Source organism: Bos indicus, chromosome 12, assembly GCF_029378745.1.
Source record: "Bos indicus isolate NIAB-ARS_2022 breed Sahiwal x Tharparkar chromosome 12, NIAB-ARS_B.indTharparkar_mat_pri_1.0, whole genome shotgun sequence".
NCBI lineage: Eukaryota > Metazoa > Chordata > Mammalia > Artiodactyla > Bovidae > Bos > Bos indicus.
Genome location: NC_091771.1, coordinates 89,605,921 through 89,626,092, shown reverse-complemented (window position 1 = coordinate 89,626,092; position 20,172 = coordinate 89,605,921). Strand labels below are relative to the sequence as shown.

General features: G+C 62.7%; 1 protein-coding gene across 6 annotated transcripts; it reads right to left on the bottom strand.

The window, feature by feature from the left end:
• Positions 1-2,325: 2,325 nt before the first annotated feature.
• On the bottom strand, positions 2,326-19,944 carry TFDP1 (transcription factor Dp-1). 6 transcript variants are annotated; one of them, XM_070800537.1, is made up of 12 exons: positions 19,890-19,944; positions 18,964-19,038; positions 11,653-11,719; positions 10,748-10,854; positions 8,410-8,531; positions 7,379-7,544; positions 6,974-7,117; positions 6,556-6,624; positions 6,157-6,308; positions 5,604-5,770; positions 4,916-4,994; positions 2,326-3,407 (listed from the first exon to the last, which is right to left on the bottom strand). In XM_070800537.1, exons 2-12 carry the CDS (start codon positions 18,973-18,975, stop codon positions 3,260-3,262), a joined length of 1,233 nt encoding a protein of 410 aa, XP_070656638.1. In that variant the 5' UTR covers positions 18,976-19,038; positions 19,890-19,944; the 3' UTR covers positions 2,326-3,259. The 6 variants fall into 6 exon arrangements, with proteins under 6 accessions (XP_070656638.1, XP_070656637.1, XP_070656636.1 ...); XM_070800536.1 differs by having other exon boundaries at positions 19,770-19,893; XM_070800535.1 differs by lacking the exon at positions 19,890-19,944 and adding an exon at positions 19,652-19,779.
• Positions 19,945-20,172: the final 228 nt, after the last annotated feature.

Here is a 20,172-nt window from a genome sequence, read left to right as displayed (position 1 = left end):
GAGGCCTGGGTTCAAGTCTGGATGCTTCTCCTGCCAGGCCTCGCACCAAGGTCACCGATGCCTCAGGTGACCACCGGGGACTGGCAGGAGCTTGTGGACACCCCCAGGGACCATCGGGGACTGGCAGGAGCTTGTGGACACCCCCAGGGACCATTGGGGACTGGCAGGAGCTTGTGGACACCCCCAGGGACCATTGGGGACTGGCAGGAGCTTGTGGACACCCCCCAGGGACCGATGCTGCACTAACACCAGAGTCAGGGCTTGGCCCGAGCCGCCCCAGGCTGTCCTGTCTGCAGAACTCAGGAGTCACTAGCTTATAACTGTGACCACCCCCAGAGGTCACAGGCCACCACCACGGGGACAAGGGGTGGAAGGAGGCCGGTGTGGAAGCCCTGAGGTATGGCCCTCCAGGATGACTGGGTCGTGGCCGAGTGCCACCAGGAAGAGCGCTGAGGTGAGGATGCCAGCTCCTCACCCTTGCCCAAGCTCCCCACCCACACCACAGACCCTCAGCCCTGCCCCCAGGTGTGTCAGCTCTGCAGCACCCTGGACGAGCAGGAGCACCACGCTGGGGACGCAGCTGTGGCTGTGGTGGGTCTGTCCTCACCCACGTGGTCCACCCTCAGCCACACACGGCCCGCCTCCCTGCACACGACCTGCTCACCCACACGTGGCCCCCCTCCCCTGCTCACGACCTGCACTCGCCCACACGTGACCCACCTCACCCACACATTGCCCACCTCACCCACACGTGACCCGCCTCACCCACACGTGGCCCGCCTCACCCACACGTGGCCCCCCTCCCCTGCACACGACCTGCTCACCCACACGTGGCCCCCTCACCCACACGTGGCCCCCCTCCCCTGCTCATGACCTGCACTCGCCCACACGTGACCCACCTCACCTACACATGGCCCGCCTCACCCACACGTGACCCACCTCACCCACACGTGGCCCCCTCATCCACACGTGGCCCGCTTCCCCTGCTCACGACCTGCACTCGCCCACACGTGACCCGCCTCACCCACACATGGCCCCCCTCACCCACATGTGGCCCGCTTCCCCTGCAAATGACCTGCACTCGCCCACATGTGACCTGCCTCACCCACACGTGGCCCCTCTCACCCACACATGGCCCGCCTCCCCTGCACATGACCTGCACTCGCCCACACATGACCCGTCTTCACCCACACGTGGCCCGCCTTTGCCCACTCATGACTGTCCCTCACCCACACGTGGCCCTTCCTCACCCACATGTGGCCCATCCTCGCCCACTCATGACTGTCCCTCACCCACACGCACCTGTCCTCACTCACATGTGGCCCATCTTCACCCACTCGTGACTGTCCCTCGCCCACTCATGGCCCTGACGCTGCCCCGACCTCTGCCGCATCCCTCAGCACGTAAGTCCGTCACAGTGGGGATGACTGTGTGGGCCACGTGTGGGTAAGGCAGGATAAGCTGCCACACTCTGGGGCACAGGACTGCTCTAGTCCACACCTGGTACTGAACCTTTGCTCGTGACTTCAGACAACCTGAATAAAGCATTGACCTTGCCCATCTTACCATCTTACTCTTTTTCTGAAAGTCAAAGCCTTAAACTGTGTTTCAGCTCCTGGGATCCAGGAAGAAGGTAAGGAAGGGCTGGCCTGGTCATCTTACTATGGGCCCATCACCTGCGAGGGCATCATCCCCGTCCTTCCGCCCTGGCTTCCCCACGCTTTTGACCTTTGGGGGATGTGTCTGCAAAGGTCACGTTTCACAAGGATTCAAACGTTAAAGGTAGTGGTCATATTCACACACGCTAGGTTCTGTCTGTCCAGTCCAGTTGCTCAGGCGTGTCCGACTCTGCGACCCCACAGACTGCAGCCCACCAGGCTCCTCTGTCCATGGGATTCTCCAGGCAAGAGTACTGGAGTGGGGTGCCGTTTCACCCTCCAGGGGATCTTCCTGACCCAGGGACAGAATCCACGTCTCCTGCACGGAAGGCGGATTCTTTACCACTGGGCCACCTGGGAAGCCCAAGGTGATGAGTACGGTTCTTCCAAAACCAGACAAGGGACAGACGTTCTCCCCACCACCATCCAGAGGGGACGCACCACTTGGGCTGCGTCCTCGGGACCACCTTCCTCACCCACCCCCGGGGCAGTGCGGGAGAGGCTGGGGCCGTGGCAGGTCCTGTATCTGCCGCAGGGCCCGCACCCGCTCCTCCCTGCAGAAAAGGTGGGGGCAGACGAGCTCCAGAGAGCATCCCGAATCACAGGGACACGCGGCTCGTTTGAAATGCCCATGCGCACTTTATTAATAAAAACCAGCAGTGCCGAGTTAAACAAGTCAAACAATTAAAGTCTCTTTATTCCACAAAATATTACAGAAAAGCTTATTTGTGTTCCAATAAAAAGACTATTTTAGAACAGGCAGCTAACAGCAACTGTGCAGTTAATGGTTCTGGTGAATACATTTTAAAAGAGACTACTGCCTGCCCTGAAATTCTTTTTTCTTTTTATAAAAAAAGAACTATTAAAAATGATTGACAAATTTTGAGTTAAAAAACTGTTAAAACATTCTCTATATTTAATTTCAACTTTATAATAGATTACAGGAAGATGCTTATGAAACAAATACAACATTTGTTTCAGTACATGTCTTTAAATGATAGACTTATAAGTATGTAAACAACTATATAATAAAAAGTTTCCAAACGCTGCCTGTAAGAATCAGGCAAATTTTACCATAAGCAGTAAACCCTTCCAAGCTTCAGTTTCCATCGCTGCACCAGCACGGCAGTAAACTTTCACCAAACAAAACGAAACGAAAAGGGACCTTGCGATCCATTTGCTGCAACACAGAGCAAACCAAAGTGTAAACCCGCTGGACTCACGCAGTCAGTATAACTTAAGGGAAACAAAGTCAGAACGAAACGTCGAGAAGCAGAGCTGGGCGCTGCCGGGCCCGCAGTGCCCCCGAGCGCTGTGCTGGGCTCGCCGGGCGGCACGGAGGTGGCACAACTTCTCCAGCAAACTCAGCAAACTCAGGGGGCGAAATGAACCCTGAACTTAAAAAACAGCAAACGAAAACACAAAATCCGAAAGAGTAGAGGTCGTGCGTCGGTGTCAAACACAGGCGGCTCGTCGGGACCCCCGGGGCACGGCGAGTGGCTCGTCAGAAGCGCCCTGAGCCCGAAGGTCGGTGAGCTCTTCCGGGAGGAGGGCGCGGAACGGACATCTCACCCCGCGCGCTCCTGGCCGCGGGCGGCGGCTCAATCCTCCTCCTCATTCTCGTTGAAGTCCTCGTCGTCTTCGTCGTCCTCACCGACGCACGACACTGGCGTCTCCACCCGGGACCCGCTGTACTGCGACCCGCTAGAGCTCGTGGCCAGCGCCCCGTCCGCGCCGTTGGCCAGGTCGCTGCAAGGACAGGGGCGTCAGGGGCCGCACGCCCGGCGGCACGGAACCCGCCTCTCCCAGGCTGAGCTCACCGTCACCCTCGCCCAGCACGACGGAGCAAGCGGCTCGGGCGGGCTCCTGTTTCTCACCGAGCCAGGAACAGAAGCCCCAGCGCACCAACCGAGACCCCGAGACCCTCCTCCAAAGCCCCCACTGTGCCCGTCGTGACCTCCAGGGGAGGAGAGGAGTGGGGCGTGTGACACACGTGTGTGCATTCATGGGTGTGCACACGGTTTTCCAACACTCAGAATGTTTTCGTTTTAAGAGAAAACCACACGCATGTCTTAATACCTTTTACTGGTGTTTACTGATGCTGCTCAGCACAACCTAGGCCGTATCACGCTAACAAAGTAACCCCATATCTGGGAAACCCCCATCTAGCGACCACGTCGGAAAGAGTGGAAAACAGGCTGAAGCTGTGGCTGCCTGCAGCCAGGAACCCCCTGAATGCACGACCAGAGAGGGCAGCTCAGTAAACCGGGGCCCCAGGGTCAGCTTTTCTTCCGAAATGGTACTGGCTTTCATCTTGTTAAAAACACAGACAAGAGCCCGAAAGTTCACTAATAGAAAGAATTTCTTAAAGAGGAAAGTGTAGAAAATACCCGAATTCCACCTCTCAGAATAACCAGTGTTCAGGCTTTACAGACCGGGCCATGCACAGTGGCAGATTCAGAATTTAAAACCAGCCAACCTCTGTCAAACGCAACCAGGTGCGGGCACCCCGCGAGGGGCCGGGCGCCGGGACCCTCACAGGGAGCCTGCCCTCCCTCGGGTGCACTGAGGCCGAGCCGGGGTCAGAGGCAGCCTTCGAGGCAGGTACACAGGGTTTACTAGCCAATCCGGTTTCGTTGGACCCACACGCGGCTGACTTCATGTGTGTGAGAAACGAGACGTTCTTTACCAGGACTGATATGAACATGTATGAGGCCACTCGCACGGAAATCACCTTACACTTATCTTTACGAACCAGAAGGAATGCCGAGGCCTGACCCAGCCCTGCTCCGGGGGCTTGTGAGGTCACGGCTCAAACACACTCTGGCTGAAATGATAGAAGTTCCTTCAACACGTGGAGGAATGCACACAACAGACGGAAAATAAGAAACAGCAACGACAATATCACACGTACATGGTGACTTCAAGAGTGTTGAAAAGAAAAGGGAAAAAAAAAAACAGATGGAGAAGCAGCCAGTCACTCAGGCTGCCGGCCATGTGGTTCAGGTGGTTTTGCTGCCACTGCGCTGAGTTACTTTAATAGAAAATAAAATCCATGTACCGCTACTGATCTTCGGGGGAAAATCTCACCAGGACAAACAGCTTCTCTGCTCAGAGCACGAGCTCCGGGCGACCCTGCGGCCCTGGGGTGTCTGCTGCGCAGGGAGCCCCGCTCGGAGCAGGACGGAGGCCGCTCACATGAGACCCGCGCCTCCCGCCGAGGAGGGTGGCCGCGTGGCTCCCGGGGGCGCAGTTACCTGGCAGACAGCCGCGTGCCGTTAGAGGTCGACACTGCCGACGCGACAAACACACCGCCGAGGGATCCCTGAGCCATCTCTGCAAAGAGGAAGAAAACGAGGCAAACGTCACGAAGCAGAGGCCACAGGACTCTGAGACAGGGCGGATGGCTCCGGGCCGGGCACCCCTTGGGAAGGTGGCGACGACGGCACTGCAGGGCCGGGAAGGGACACGGCCTCCAGGAGACCGACGGACGGGCCAAGAGGGGACGGCTCCCCTGCCCCTCCTCCCGGCGAGACCCCGCCCCGCCCCTCCTCCCGGTGGGACCCCGCCCCGCCCCTCCTCCCGAGCACGACCACAACGCCAAGAACAGGTGGGCAGCAGGGGTCAGTGGGGCAACCGCTGGCGTCGGGGGTCAGCAGGTAGGAGATGCTTCATGGACGTCCTGCAGGGCTCGGGAGCCCCAGGCCACCCAACGCGGGGCTCACCAGAGGGGGCACAGGGAGGCCTCTCCTCCCACCAGAGCGCCCCCACCCTGCGCCAGGACCCCCAGCTTGGCCGGAGGGGCAGCAGGACAGATTCCGGGACCCCTGATCAGCTGAGAACCCTACAGGCAGCACACCCACACCCCGAACCCCAAGCCCCCTCAGCCCCCGCCCCCCTTGCTTCTGCTGCCCCCGCAGGCGGGTGACCCCCCAGGCCGCTGACCTGTCACGTAAGGCTCCAGCGCCTTCGGCACCAAGCTCCTGGCCACCCTCAGGTCCTCGGGGGAGCAGCTCCCGGACTCCAGCCCGCAGGCCATGCCCATGCGCTTCAGCACCTCGATGTCGTCATGGATCTCAAACGTGTTGTCGAAATTGAACAGGTACTCAAACCTGGAGGCGATGGTCGCCGTCAGAAAAGCACCGTCTCCAGAACGGAGCCGATGCCTGGCTTGGGACCCCGAGCCCCCAAACCTTCCCCGGCATACGACCCACCCATCAGAGGCAGTGACGCCCCTGGGACGGGCCCCAGGTGCCGCCTGCCGTCCTGACAGCAGTCCTCACGGACCCTACCGCCCTCCCTTCCAAGGGGCCGCACAGCCTGGGGGGGTGGGGCGGGGGGGGGGAGGGGAACCCGCCAGTGGAGGAAACCCTGGGAGCCTCGCCTGGCGACCCCGCAGACACCCCGCAGACACGCAGCGCTGCGCAGAGCAGGCCCCGCCCCCCTCGCCGGCAGGCCCCGCCCCCCCTCGCCGGCAGGCCCCGCCCCCACGGCCTACTTGTCGTTTGAGATGCTGCAGTCGATGACCGTCTTCTTGCTGGTGTTCACGATGATGAAAGGCAGGTGGATGACAGAGTTGGGCGGGGGCGGCCGGCTGGCCTGCTGCTCCACCTGGCGGTTCCTCTGCACCAGGTTCTTGAAGGCGATTTGCTAAAAAAGACACACAATTGGCACACGCTGATACCCGCGGCCACCGAACAGCTAGCCCCGCCCTGGGCATATGCGACGGCCCTGCCCGGCCCCAGCCAACACCAAGAAGGCTGGTCCACCGAGAGGTCAGAGTGGCTGCCCAGGGAGCCGCCAGCCAGGGAAAACACGCCCAGAACCAAATGGAGGCCAGATCACAGGCTCGCAGCGCCCGCACCACCAGGCGGCCTCCCGGGCAGAAGCCCCTCACCTGCAGGATGAGCTCCTGAAGCTGTGACTGTTTCTGTTTTATTCTTTCCAGCCTTCTCTGTCTCTCCACCTTCAAAGACCAAACACCAAAACAAAACCATCACGGTTCGTTTCTGAAGCATATTTTAAAATCCAAGGCAACACATCGTCACCAAAGACGCGAGCCCTGAGCCTGACGGAGGCCAGGGGTCCAGACGAGGCAGCTGCTGCCAGGCACGCGGGCGGCTCCTGTCTCAGGACTGCACCGCCTCCGCCCGGCTTCCCCTCTTCTGGGCGCGGATACAACATTCTTTAAATGGCCAAGATGCGGAGTGTACCCGCCCCGGGCCATCAGCCTCCAGCCCCGGGTCACCACCAGGGGCAGCACGGCCGTGCCCAGCACCCCCAGGCCCACCCAGCACCCCAGGGCAGCCGGGCACCTCCAGGCTCTGGCACTCCTGGGCGGAGTTGGTGGGCAAGCCGATCCACTTGATCTCCTTCTTCTCCTTGGAGATGATGTTCATCGCCATGAGCACGTTCAGCGCGTCGTACACACGCCTCCGGATGTTCTTCTGATCGTAGGCCTGGCAGAGACGCGGGGGGTTCCAGACGGCCCAGGACCACGTGCAGAGCAGCACGTGAGCACCGGACCCTGGACACCCCCGAGGCCACACGCTACCCCCCGACCCAGGGCGGCCCCCGCACGGCCCCACAGGAGCCAACAGATGCTACAGGGAGGCGACAGCTTCCCGGCACCAGTGGGTCAAGAAACGTCCTTCCCAAGGGTTCCGGGGCCTCCTCTGCACCCGTGGGAGGCGGCAGGGCGGCCTGCCCGGCGCACTCACCGACTCACTGGGCAGGATGTGGCTGTCGGCTGCGCTGAACTCAGCCACCAGCTCGTCGGCCACCTCGTTGTAGGACGTGGTCCCTTTGCGCTGCACCTTCTCGCACACCTTCATGGAGAAGTGCCGCAGCCCCTTCCCGTTCTTCTCTCCTTTCCGGTTGCGCTTCCTGTGGGGACAGCACGGAGCAGCTGCAGCCTCAGTTCACAGCGCAGGCCGGCCACACCCACGTCTGGGGGCCTGCTCCTGCCGCCAGGGGCCCCCATGGGCCATGCCCAACAGAGGAGGGGTGGGAGCCTGGCTCCGTCCCCCGTCCAGGGACCCCCCTCCTTGAAAGGGCGCAGGACAAACTTCCACATGGCCGCGCCCCACACGTCTCTTCAACTCTAGGGAAAAGCAGGGCAGGACCTGGGACACGTCGGACGGGTGTCCAGACGCTAAACGGTGCTTCTTAATAAAACGTCGTCGGACGTGAGGAGCTATGGAAGTTTTGCTGCAAATTTCGGAATTTGGGGCAAACGCAGCCCGGCTGAGATGAGGCCACACGGCAGCCAGGAGGGAGACCCAGCACCTGACCTTCTAAGTCGCCACCTGAGGGGAAGGGCCACCCAGGCTCCCCACTGAGGGGTTCTGGGGACTGACGGCTGTTGCTCTAGAACCAGTAGCTTTTCGTCTCTAAGGAGGGCCGCGCAGCTGACTCTGAGTAAAACTGTTTCACGCCACTTTGCTTTTGGAGGAAAGGACTAAGGCAGCAGCGTGACCGTGGCAGGCGGCTGCACACAGCCACGTTTAGCGGCAGGGGGAGAGGCTGGAAGACCCGCCCGTTTCCTGGGGTTCCACAAAGGCTACTTTCCAAGGACAGCGCGCTCAGAAGCTGGAGCCCCCCAGTGGCGCCACCCCTCCCCCCAGAACTCAGGGCGGCTGCCCGCGGCCTGGCCTCGCGAGGCCATTCGGGGCCACTGCCCGCTCCTCCGGCGCGCCGTGCCCACGCGCATGCAGAGGCTGGGTGGGGGGAGTTCTAGGCAAGTGCTCACCCGGCAGACCAAGGTGAGGGGTCTGAAGGCTGGTTCTGGGAGACAAAGTGAGTGTTAGGGGTGTGTGGGCTTCCCACCACGATAGTGTTTGGCGCTGCAGGTCTCTGAGGCGTACCAATTACCTACAGTCAAAAAAGACAATTCAGAACAGTCAGAATCTCCCACACACGACGCTGCCGCCTCATCTCCTCCTGCTACGTACAGCCGCCACTGAGTGTCGTTAAGCAGAGGCTGGAGGAGGGTCCGAGAGCCCCGGAGCCCCGGCTGCCGTCGCACACCTGCTGCACACGGGCAGCTGGAAACGACCCCGAGACCCGCACACTGCACTTCACCGCCTTCCCCTGCGACCCGGACGGAGATGAGACTGCTTCACTGGGGCAGCAACGAGCCCCGAAGACGAAAAGGAAAAGAACCCAGGGCCAGTGGGGCTCACTGCAGTGACCCCAGCGCCCGCCCACCCACACAGGGAGCCCTGGGCACCCCGGCCAGCGCATGGTGGGGGCTGGGGGCAGTGCCACCGGGGTGGAGGCAGGCGCCCACTGCTCGGGCACAGACATCTGGCCCAGAAGCCCTGACCCGTGGCCCCACGTTCACGGGGCATGCACACACTGCCTCATCTAGCCAGGTAGGAGCTCAGCTTCCCAGAGACTCGTGCCTGAGCCGGGAAACCACTCAGAAGCAGTGCTTCCCGGGGACCGGCATGGGAGCCCCAGGCACCCGGCGCTGGGGGTGGAGAGCGGGCACATCTGTGCTATTTTAAGCTGGATGCTCCCACTAGTCCGCTGCTTAGCAGGATAAGGGCTACTGCCACAGCCCTGACACAGCTGACCTGGCACTTTGCAAATTATCCCTAAGCCCAGGTCACCTATGAATATCAACGATCCACAAACCACGGAAGGGAACGGCTCAGCTGAATTCGTCTCTTAACCCGCGTTCCCAGTGACCAAAGCGCCACCAGTGTTTCACTCTCATTCAAGAGACACGAAGGCAAACGGCACGTGTTCTGGAAAGCGATCAAACAGCACGCGTGTCCCAGACTGGACCAGGGTGGAAGGCGAGAACCCCCAGAGCCGAGGCCTCGCGAGTGAGTGCGAGGGGGCCCCAGCTCACGGCTTATCTCCTCGCGAGCCGTCCCTCCAGCGCTCAGGAGAGTAGGCTCGGGACGGCAGCCCCACCTGCGGCCAGGCTGCAGCTGACCCCCCACCTCGGTCCCTGCCCCCCGATAGCGCCTGCTCCCCGCCCACCCGGAGGACACCCCTCTCAGCCACACCTGCTGTGCAGGGAGAGCAGGTGCCCACTGGCTGTCCGTCCCCAAGATGGCCTTCCTGGACCACACAGGACACGGGGGTGGGCAGGGCACCCCATGCCCGTAGGCGGTACTTCAGCCTCACAGAGGGCCCTGCAGGTGCTCAGTCCGCCCTCACACCCCGATTTCCATGGCTCTCCACCGACCGACCTCCTGTGAGAACCCCCAGCTCTCTGCGCTCAGCCTCTGTGTGCAGCTGGAGAGGCACCAGGGCGCGGGGAAGATCGCGCCGCCTGACTAGCTCGGCCTGAGCCAGCTCTAGGAAGCCGCAGGGGAGCGTCCGCTGGGGGCTGAAGGTTGGGACACCGACAGAAATCTCCGTGTCACTCCTGCTCCCCACTATTTAAACTGCAAACAGCAACAGAACCGTTGCTACGCTCACCGAGCCACTCTCGGCCGTGACTCTGCTATAACACACAGTACCTACAAGATAAAATGATGTGAATTGTAACTTCCGTCAGAAAGACATTTATTGAGTATCTGTGATGTTACAGAAGGCCCAGGCTCCATGTACTATGGACTTGGAGCGTTGCAGCAAAGCTGCTGAGCCAACATGGCCAGCGTCACAGTGGGGCTGAGCGTCGGGGCCGTCACACACCTGCCGGGGGCCAGGCTGCAGGCGCGGGTGGGCCACGAACGCCCCGCCCCTCACAGCCACAGGTCACATCAGGAAGAGGCCGCCGAGCCTGCGGGCAGGAGTTGGTGGGGGCTCCTGGGGGGCACTGGGCAAGGCCCCGGGAGTCTGACCCCTCCCATCAGCCAGGAAGGCCAGAAAAGCCACAACCCGCATCCGCAGAGCCCCAAACCCACGAGAGGTTGGCCCGGATGCCAGCCTCGAGTCCTGGGCAGGCAACAGGCCCTGGCCAAGGAGCAGCCGGCTCACCCGAGAGCTCGCACTGCCCAGCAGACCCCACGAAAGCAGAGGCAGGAGCGGCTGGGAAGCCATGGGCAGGCAGCCCCGAGCCGGGGGGCGCCCGGCACTGGCCCTGCACCCGAGACCGTGGCCTCAGACAGCAAGCCTCCCGGCCTTACCACTTGCTGAGTGATGTTGACGTTGGACTGTCCAAAGGTCTTTGGCAGGAGCTGCTTCCCGAGAGAGTTCACTGTGGAGGGGTGGACGGCAACCAGGGACACCACGCCTGCAACCAAGAGGCGACGCTGCAGCGGCCCGTGTCCGGGCTCGCGGCATCTGCACCAGCTGATCGCCGCTCGGGCGGCCCTCCTGCCCTGGACCACGTCAGACCCACGGGCAGCTGCGGGCACCTCAGCTGAGCCTGACTCCCAAACCTGGCGGCTGTGCCCACACCGCCCTCTCCTGACCACCGCACACCAGGCCCTCGCGTGCAGGGCTCAGGGCTCCGCTGCACCCTGGCTGCCCCCAACCTGCCCGAACCCCATGGGCTGCCTGCCCCCCGACAAAATGTTCTGGTGGGACCACGGGACCCAGCGCTCACAGCTCTGATTTTCAGAGAACCTCAGTTAGAACTGAGTGCGCCCAGACGCCTCCCCGTGTGTCTGCAGACAGGCGCAGACTCACAGGCTCCTCCTCCTGCAGCAGCAGCACGTTTCTGCCCAGGAGGAGCGACCACAAGGACACTGCCTCCCACACTCGGACACCCGGACACACAGCCAAGGGACAGACACCTTCCCGCCCCGGGGACGCAGCGGTGGGCACGCATCCACCACTCACTTCAGACCACCGTGCACACGGGGCCCCTGCCACTCTCACATGCCAGGGGTCCCGGGGCTGCCCTGGGGCGGGAGGAAAGCGCGCCCAGTGCTGTGCTCACGTCCTCGCACGCTTCCACTTGCCCTGGCTCTCCACAAACAGCAAGGACTTACAAGCCAGGTAGATGCGGCCGCTGAGCCCGGACCCCCGGGACGTCAGGGACGCCAAGACACACGGCAAGGGGACGGGCCGAGCCGGGCGCCCTTACCTTTCCCAGGACTGAGGTTCTGGTCTATGAAGACCTTGAGTTCCCCGTTGGCTTCAATTAGACCGGCCTGCAGGGACAACAACACAGTGAGACGGCGTCGGGCCGAGCTGCCAGCCGGGCGCGCGCGGGGTTACCCACCGTGATCGGCTGCGCCACCTGCAGGAAGATGACTGCTTCCGCCTTTAAGCTCAGCCCTTGGGACAGTGCAGTATCGCCCTCATCACTGAACTGCATGTCCTTCCATCAGTCACGTCTCAAGTCAGCGAGGGGGACCCCGGGGGGACCACAGGGGGAGCAGACTGGTGCTCAGCCTGAGCACAGGGCTCCAGCTAGTTCAGGACGCCGGACACGCAGGCGCCCCTGACCCCGGGACGAACCACGCCCCCAGCCATGCCCGGCCACTGCCCCTCGGGGAGCCCTGGCTCAATCAGAGCGCTGGACACGCGGGTACTCCTGACCCCAGGATGGACCACGCCCCCAGGCCGTGCCCGCCCACTGCCCCTCAAGGAGCCCCGGCTCGGTCCGAGCGCTGGACACGTGGGCATCCTGACCCCAGGACGGACCACGGCCCCCAGCGCAGCAGGCCTTGGGCCCTGTGCCCTCGAGGCCCTGCCCCACCACCCATGGCACGCCTATGTGGCAGCCAGGACTGGGGCGGGGGGCACAGAGGGAGACGGGGCGGGCTCCCTGCTTCACCCCCAGAGCTCTGGCCCGATTTAGACGGCTGGTTTAGCACAAGACATTTTCACTCAAACCCTGATCTTTCTGAAAAGCAAAGGAGACAACAGAGAGAGGAGACCCCTGCCAGGCCCTCAAGTCTAACCCCAGGAAGCACAGGGCTGGGCGGCGTGGGGCGGCACGGACCCCGCTGGGCCTCGGCCATGCTGCACCAGGACAGAGGGTCGGGGGGCGCGCAGACACCTGGAGGCCGCCTGCTCGCAACGCCAGACGCCAGCTGTGAACTCAGGCGTGCTCTCCAGGGGTTAGCCTGAAATGACAGTGCACTTGCCCCTCGTGCTGAAGGATGACAAAGGCCACGTGAACGTCCTTAATTCCTGGGGTGCAAATTGAGAGGAAACCACTGCCTGATGGGGACATTCAACTCACAGAGAGACACATCCCGCCTCCAAACCAAAGATGCAAACTGAAACTGAAACCAGCTTGAAGCTTCACCCACCGAGCGCTGCGACTTTGTGGGCTCTTAGGTTATCATCAAACTCGGCGCTGAAAACAGGGCGTTAAGATGGGTGGAAGCAGGTGTGACCGGCACGCCCGTCTGGGGAGGCCATCTGGGCACGTCTCAGATGCAGGGCTGTGCAGCTGCCCCACTGAGGACCCAGAGTGGGCTATCGTGCACTCGTGCCAACGTGAGAGACCCCTCGGCTCTGGCCCGGCCGCGAGGGACCCAGCGGAGGGCACGTGGTGAGTTAACCCCCCTTTCAGGACTCTCACGAGACTGGCGCCTCGGGCCACCATGCAACAGCTTCACTTCTAACACCCACTCGTGCCGCCTGTACCTGTGACTGAAAGCCCAGGAAAACTGCAAACCACCTAAGAAGGTGGCCTTCAGGGTCTTCAGATGGCCTCCACCCTACAGAGATCAAAACTGGCATCGCGGGCCAGTCTACGCGACAAACGCACACGGGCGGACCCGCTCACCAAGAAGGGGCTTGTGCTCCACGCCAGGGGCCTGGGCTCACACACGTGTTCCAGTTTTGCAAGATGAGCTTAGGGAGAAGGTCTCATTTTTTATTATTTCCCGTCTTAGCTCACTTTTCCTAACCGACCACCTATGATTCCCCAACAGATCAAATAAACAAGCAGCTGCTAAAAATGAGGTAGAAGGAAAAAACAAGCGACTTCGGAGCAGCGGCAGCACAGGGCCGTGAAGCAGGCGGGGCGGCAGCTCGGGGCGCCCACACACGGGGAACACGCCTTCACCACGGATGACCACGTCCTCCCCAAGAGGGACGACACAGGCTCCCAGCTACCGCTCTCAGACGGGCCGGCAGCCCACTCTGCTCTCTCACTTGCCTGGGTTTTCTATTCAAGTACAACTCACGCCACATTTACAGCCACAAGAAACGCTCCTTGAACTGTTTAAGTAGCTCACATTCGCTCCTCGTGGAAGGTTTGCTACGTGGGAAACCCAAAGTCGGACACGGAAAAGCTGCTGGGGTGACACCGTCAACCAACACAGGGAAGTCCCCGCTGAGGAGGCACGCACCGCCAGGACGCTCCGAGAGGGGCCAGCACGCCTGCACCTGTCAGCGGGGCGGGTGACGCCGTCAACCAACACAGGGAAGTCCCCGCTGAGGGGGGCACGCACCGCCAGGATGCTCCGAGAGGGGCCAGCACGCCCGCACCCGTCAGCGGGGCGGGGAGGCCCAGGAGGCCAGGCCCGAGGGGCTGGCTCAACTGTCAGCGGGGCGGGGAGGCCCAGGAGGCCAGGCCCGAGGGGTTGGCTCTCCTGTCTCCGGGGCAGGGAGGCCCAGGAGGCCAGGCCCGAGGGGTTGGCTCAACTGTCAGTGGGGCAGGGAAGCCCAGGAGGCCTGCCTGAGGGGCCAGCAGGCCCTCACCTGTCTCTGGGGCAGGGAGGCCCAGGAGGCCGGCCTGAGGGGTCAGCAGGCCCTCTCCTGTCTCCGGGGCGGGGAGGCCCAGCAGGCCGGCCCGAGGGGCTGGCTCTCCTGTCTCCTGCCGTCTCTGACCTGCAGGCAGAGGCCCCTTGAGGTCTGTCCAGCGCTGCTCCCCAGCCCCAGCCCAGGCCCCCGGCAGCACGCACCTGGTGGACAGGACCTGGGACACGAGTGTTGGAGGCACTGTGTTTGCGAGCCCAGCAGATGGATGGGGTTCGCTGTGTCAAACCAGAATCCCCTTTATAACTGGATCCTGGGAAAACAGGAGTCCGACAGACAAAGTCCTGAGGCAAACGACAGAGGCTGAGAGAAAGAAGACCAGCTTCGAATTGAACCCTCAGAGCCACACATGTCGCGTCAGCTCAGAGCCTAGACGGGCCACGGCCAGGGCGCCCCAGCAGTCCGCCCCCGCCAGGCCCTCGGTGCTGACCGACGCTGGCGGCAGGCGGCCGTCTGACGGAGGGGCCCGGGGAAGTCCCACCTCTACCTGGGCCAAGGCAGCACCACCCCCAGAGGCCCGGCCCTCAAGCAGGGAGTGACCCCAGGGCTGTGCCCCCAGCCCAGCCTCGCCTAACAAACACACGAAACCGCAGAAAGAGGAGCCAGGCCTGGCATCTGAGCAAGAGCCGTCTGCTCGTTCCATGCTGGAGAAAAGCGAGACTCGTTCAACAGCAGAGAGAACAGCTTTGACAAGGTGACTGTGTGCGGGGATCAGCCCCGGGGTCACACTGTGCCAGGCGGGGTCCCCCGAGCCCTGGGGACGCCCCCAGCCCAGGGCCGGGGCCGGGCGGCGCCCGACGGTCAGGACGCGGGCAGCACCGGTGTGTCACCGGGCGCTCGGGGCCGGCTCGTCACCAAGCCACGACCTTCTACTGTCCACACCATCTCAGGTTTTCTCCCATTTTATCTCGTGTGGAAAAGTTAGACACCAAAACCTGTCGTAAGACCAAGCACGGCAGTGCTGCCTCGGTGCTCAGCGGAGCGGGCTGGGTGTTCTCACTCAGGCCTCGGGCGGGAAGGAAAGGGCCGCCCAGCACCTGGGCAGCTCAGCCCGGCGAGGCCTGGGGACCCAGCAGGTGCCCGCCGCCCCGGCCGCCGGAAAGCGGCATGCATAGGACGGGTGTTTAGACAAGCTCGCTAAACCAGACCTGGGAGCTCAGGCTCTGCAGTTTCTTTGGGTTTCCTGCCCTCGATAGCACGATCCAAGGACGTTACCATAAACTCAGAACACCACGTGCAACCACAGAGCAGCTACGACCACGACTCACAGGCCAGCTCAGGGCTGAGCCGGGCTCTCCCACCAGCACAAGGCCACCCTGGCTCCCACAGCCGAGGGAGAGGGAGGCACGCGAGAGTCCTGGAGCATCTGTGTAAAAGCAGGCCTGTGACTCCACACAGCGACCGCCCCTGCTCATTACAGACCTGTGTGACACTGGACGAGGACGAGGACGGGTCCTCCCGGGGGGACGGCGGCCCTGCACCCTCCTCCCCTGAGAGTTGAGGGCTGTCGTGGGCTCTTCGATGGCCCTCTGGCCAATTCCAGAACAGCTAGAGCCACAGCGCAGGCTCTCTATAACCACAGTCTTCCAGAGGCCAAGGACTCCCAGTCGCTCCTGGGCCACAGACTGGAGGGGGGGACAGCCCAGGCAGGGGCACGTGGGCACCACACGCTCAGCACACACACACGTGCACATGTGTGTACACACACACACCCAGCACACATGCACACACGTGAACACACATGCTCGGCACGCATATACACACTCATGTGTGCACACAATAATCACACACACATCTAGCACACGTGCACACATACCAAACATGTTAAGGTACTCACATGCTTGGCACACACGTGTGCACATGCACACACACCCAGTGGGCACGTAAGTACACACACTTTTAACACACATGTATACACATCCCACACACATGTGTACACACAGCACACACCCAGCACACACACGTGACACACATGCTCGGCACACACATTTACACACATGCTCGGCACGCATGCACACACCCAGCATGCACACACACTGTTCACACACGCTCAGCACACACACTGTACACATGCTCAGCAGACATGTGCACACGTAACACTCGGCACACACATGCACACATCACACATGCACCCCTGTGACACACAGACGTGCACACATGCTCACACACTCACATGTACACATGCTCAGCACACACGTGTACACACTCACACACCTGCACACACTCAGTACACATCAGACCCCGTCCCCCTGTACGTCACACAACTGCAGCGTTCAGTGCAAGATGTTTCTGATGGTGACAGTTGCCACTGTCATATGGAAACCCGTGCCTACATTTCCGCCCAGGAGCGTCCCGCACGCTGAAAACCCCCCGATCAGGATCTTCTCACCAGACCCAAGGCACAAAATAAAACCCGCAGACACCCAGTTTCATAAATCAAAAACCAATGAACCACGTGTTCACTCACCAGGGCAACAGGTTCCCATGGGGGAGGGAACAGGCACCCCTGGACGGCGCCCCCAATGCCACAGTCTCCCCACCGCAGGCCTCACTGACCTGGGGGTCTCACTGCAAGATTCCTGGAACTACCCCACGTGCACACGAAAGACAGCCCCCAAGCTCTAAGGCGAGTCCCACAAACCAGGGCCGAGGGCCCAGGGGCAATGACGGGCCGGTGAGTGAAGGACGGCGCTAAGACCCACTTTTCAAAGGAAACATGCAGCGAACCCCGAGGCGTCGGGCTTTGTCCCCTACCACAGGAAGGTTAAACTCAGGGATAACAGTGTCCCGTCTGCATGTCTCTGTAAACAACAGAGACTCACACCTCTCTGAGCGCTAGAAACAGCAGCCCCAGGACAGGCTCAAGCCTTGAGCTCAGAGCTCAAGCACGACCCCCACCTCACCCTCCAGGTTCAGGGGAATAGCACGCTTCTTCCTTGACTCGGGCCCACCCTGCCCGCCACCACTTCTGCAGGCCCCACAGCCCCAGCGAGGCTGACGGAGCACAGGGCCCGCAGTTCGGAGGTGCAGGGTTCTGAGCCCGATGCCTGGAACAGGGCGGGGAGCATCTCCAGCTCGCCGGGGAGACCTGCCCGCCCAGTGGGGAGGCCCAACGCCACCCCTCCCCAGCCCCTCAACCTCCTCCACTGGGACCCCCAGCATCAACTCCAGCTCCCCAGGCCCCAACAGCCCCCACGGCGCCCCCAGAGCTCTGCCCCCATGCCCTGGCATCCCAGCCCACCCACTTCACCTTGAGGGGCTTCGACTTACATCTGAGACCACAGTGAGGCCCTGTGACCTAAGTCAACACTGGCTGCAGAGTCATCTTCCCAGACTCAAACGTCACACGCGCCTTAGACACAGTCAGCAGGAGAGGGGCCAAGCCTCCATCTGCCGACAACCAGCCCGGCTGAGACCTGGCTCCAGCACACCGGACAGCTCAGCTCAGCACAGGCACAGCCACCTCACCTGCGCCCCACTCTCAGCCCGGCATCATCTACTCCAGAGGCACCTCCCTACCCCACGGCAGATGGGCCGTGTCACTCCATCCACCACCGGGCTGCGCTCCGTGAGGCTGCATCTCCAGGAGGGACGGAGGACAAGGTCGCTGGGCAGCGCTTCTCCTGCAGCCAAGTGGGGCGACAACCATCTGCCCTGATACCCTCCAGGTGCCTCGGAGGAGTCAGAACCCTCGGGGGTTCACATAGCAAGGCAGGCAAGCCAGGCCCCCGCCCGGCCTTCATCCTGGGGCAAACAGAGCAGAGGACCGCGTGGAACCGTGGACTCTCAGAGATGATAAGTCACCCCCACGGCACACGCAGGTCACGACATTCACTACAGACATGCCACCTGGGATGCGGGGCTCACCCCCACGAAAGGGCTCTGAGTGTGCTATTCTGGTCCCACAGATACGGATACACTGTGCCTCGGGCTGTATTTCCAACTCCGTGCAACTGATGAGTAAATAAGTAAACAGCCTCTCTTCCCTGACATTCACAGAACAGCAAGTTCTGAGAAACACCGACAGAGCTGGGGTTTCAGGGAATTTAACTGATGCTACCAAGGGTAGGACGGAGCGCCACGGCCCATGAAGTCAGCTCCGCGTGGAGGCCTAAAAGCCTGTTTCTTGCAAAATGCGAAAAAGTTTACTCACGATATTCTATGGGTTCATGACAAATGTAAACAAAGCAGATTGTTCACATTTGTTTATCACCACATTTCATTTTTTTCTGAGAAAAACAGTTGCCAAGCCCAGTGCTGAGCGTTTTCACGGCTGGAAGCTGAACTAATTCCCAGCAGGCACACAGAGCAGGTGCTCAGGGAGGCTCCGCCAGCCCAGTGCCTCCGCAGGCGGGGTCCTCCCACAAAGCCCCGACTGATTCACAAGCAACCAGCCTCCAAGAGACCAAGGAACGCGGCGGTGACCAGCCTCGAGACGCAGCTTGCCGCAGCTCAGGCCTGCATGGCCCAGGCGGAGGCCAGCATCGCTCAGGCCGCGTGCAGCACCACCGGCTGTCCCCACCTCCTCACCTTTACTTTGTCTCTTTGCTTGAAAGGTCTGAACACCAACACGCCCGCAGTTTATGGGTGGTCATTCTGAAACAAGGTGGGGAGTGACCGAGAACGCAGTGCTAGGCAGACATCAGTCCAGCACAGAGCAGACACACGTACTCACATCTTTTGCCATGTTACCAGATCCGTGAAATCGATGCTAGTAATGGTCACCCTCCAGAAAAGAAAAATGGTTTTCCTGGTAAAAAGGAGGAGAGAGGAGGGATGAGCCAGGCTGAAATGAGAAGTTGACACCACCACCATCCCCTCAGCATCACCACCCATCTAAGCGGCAGGAGTCCCTTCCTCTCCAAGCCCACACTCCGTCCCGGGGGTGCGGCCCAGAAACGCCCCCCACCCAGGGACTTTAAAGTCATCTCAGGCAGGGAAGCGTCCACGACCCGGCTGCCCGCCGGCCTCCCCGAGGCGCACAAAGACCCGGCGTGGATCAGCCTGGCACCGCGGCCCGAGCCCCCACCCGGAGCGGCCCCGCGCGCACGCGCTACCCGTAGACGCCCCCGGCCCACCCGCGACCACCGGCCAACCGGTAACTCTGACAGGTGGGCTTCCGGGGCCCCGGCCTCCGGCCTGTCACTAGGCCGCGGCCGCCTCCCGCGAGCGCGCCCCGCGCGCCGGAACCGGCAGTCGGCGGGCAGGTGGGGCCCGCGCCCCGGACCTCGGACCCCGGCCCCGCGCGCCCGGGCCCGCCCCGCCCCGACCCTGCCGGGGCGCGGATGCGCGCGCCGCTCCGCCCGGAGGCTGCCCGCAGGCCCCGCCCGGGCCCCCGGCCCGCGCCCCCCTCCGGGGGTCACCTGGGCGCCCAGGCGGCGGCCCCGGCGCGCGGGGACCAGGGCGGCGCACGCGGCGCGGGGCGGGGGCGGCGGGTCCGGGCGCCCGGCGCGCGCCCCTGGGGACCCCGGCCCGCCGCACCTGGCGGGCGGGCGGCGCGGGCAGCGGGCGCGCACCCGCGGGCGGCGGGCGGGGGGCGGCGGTCCCGGCGGCGCTCGGCCGGGGTCCCTGCCCTGCCGAGGCGCCGGGCGCGGGGCTCACCCTGCGAGCGTCGGGCGGCGTGACGTGCGCGGCGCGGTGACGTGGGCGGCGGCCCGACTCCCGCAGCGCGCCTGCGCGCCTTTTCGCGCCTTCGGCTCCCTCCTCCTCCTCCTTCTCCCCCTCCCCCTCCCCCTCCCCCTACCCCCCACTCTCCTCCCGCCCGGCGGCCCGCGCTCGGAAAAGATGAGCTGCTCTGGCGCGTGCCCGCGTGTGTGCACGCGTGCCCGCGTGTGTGCGCGCGCCGGCTGGGGATGGAGAGGAGGGCCTGGTCCAGGACTCCGCG

What these genes read in the sequence shown, in the direction of transcription:
- TFDP1 (XM_070800534.1), bottom strand. Translation starts at nt 11,886, where the DNA reads ATGCAGTTCAGTGATGAGGGCGATACTGCACTGTCCCAAGGGCTGAGC. An exon ending in CCCTCACCTTGGTCTGCCGG is followed by an intron (nt 7,545 to 8,409) that starts GTGAGCACTTGC and finishes CTGTCCCCACAG; the next exon opens with GAAGCGCAACCGGAAAGGAG. An exon ending in AGGAGTGCCAGAGCCTGGAG is followed by an intron (nt 6,625 to 6,973) that starts GTGCCCGGCTGC and finishes TGGTCTTTGAAG; the next exon opens with GTGGAGAGACAGAGAAGGCT.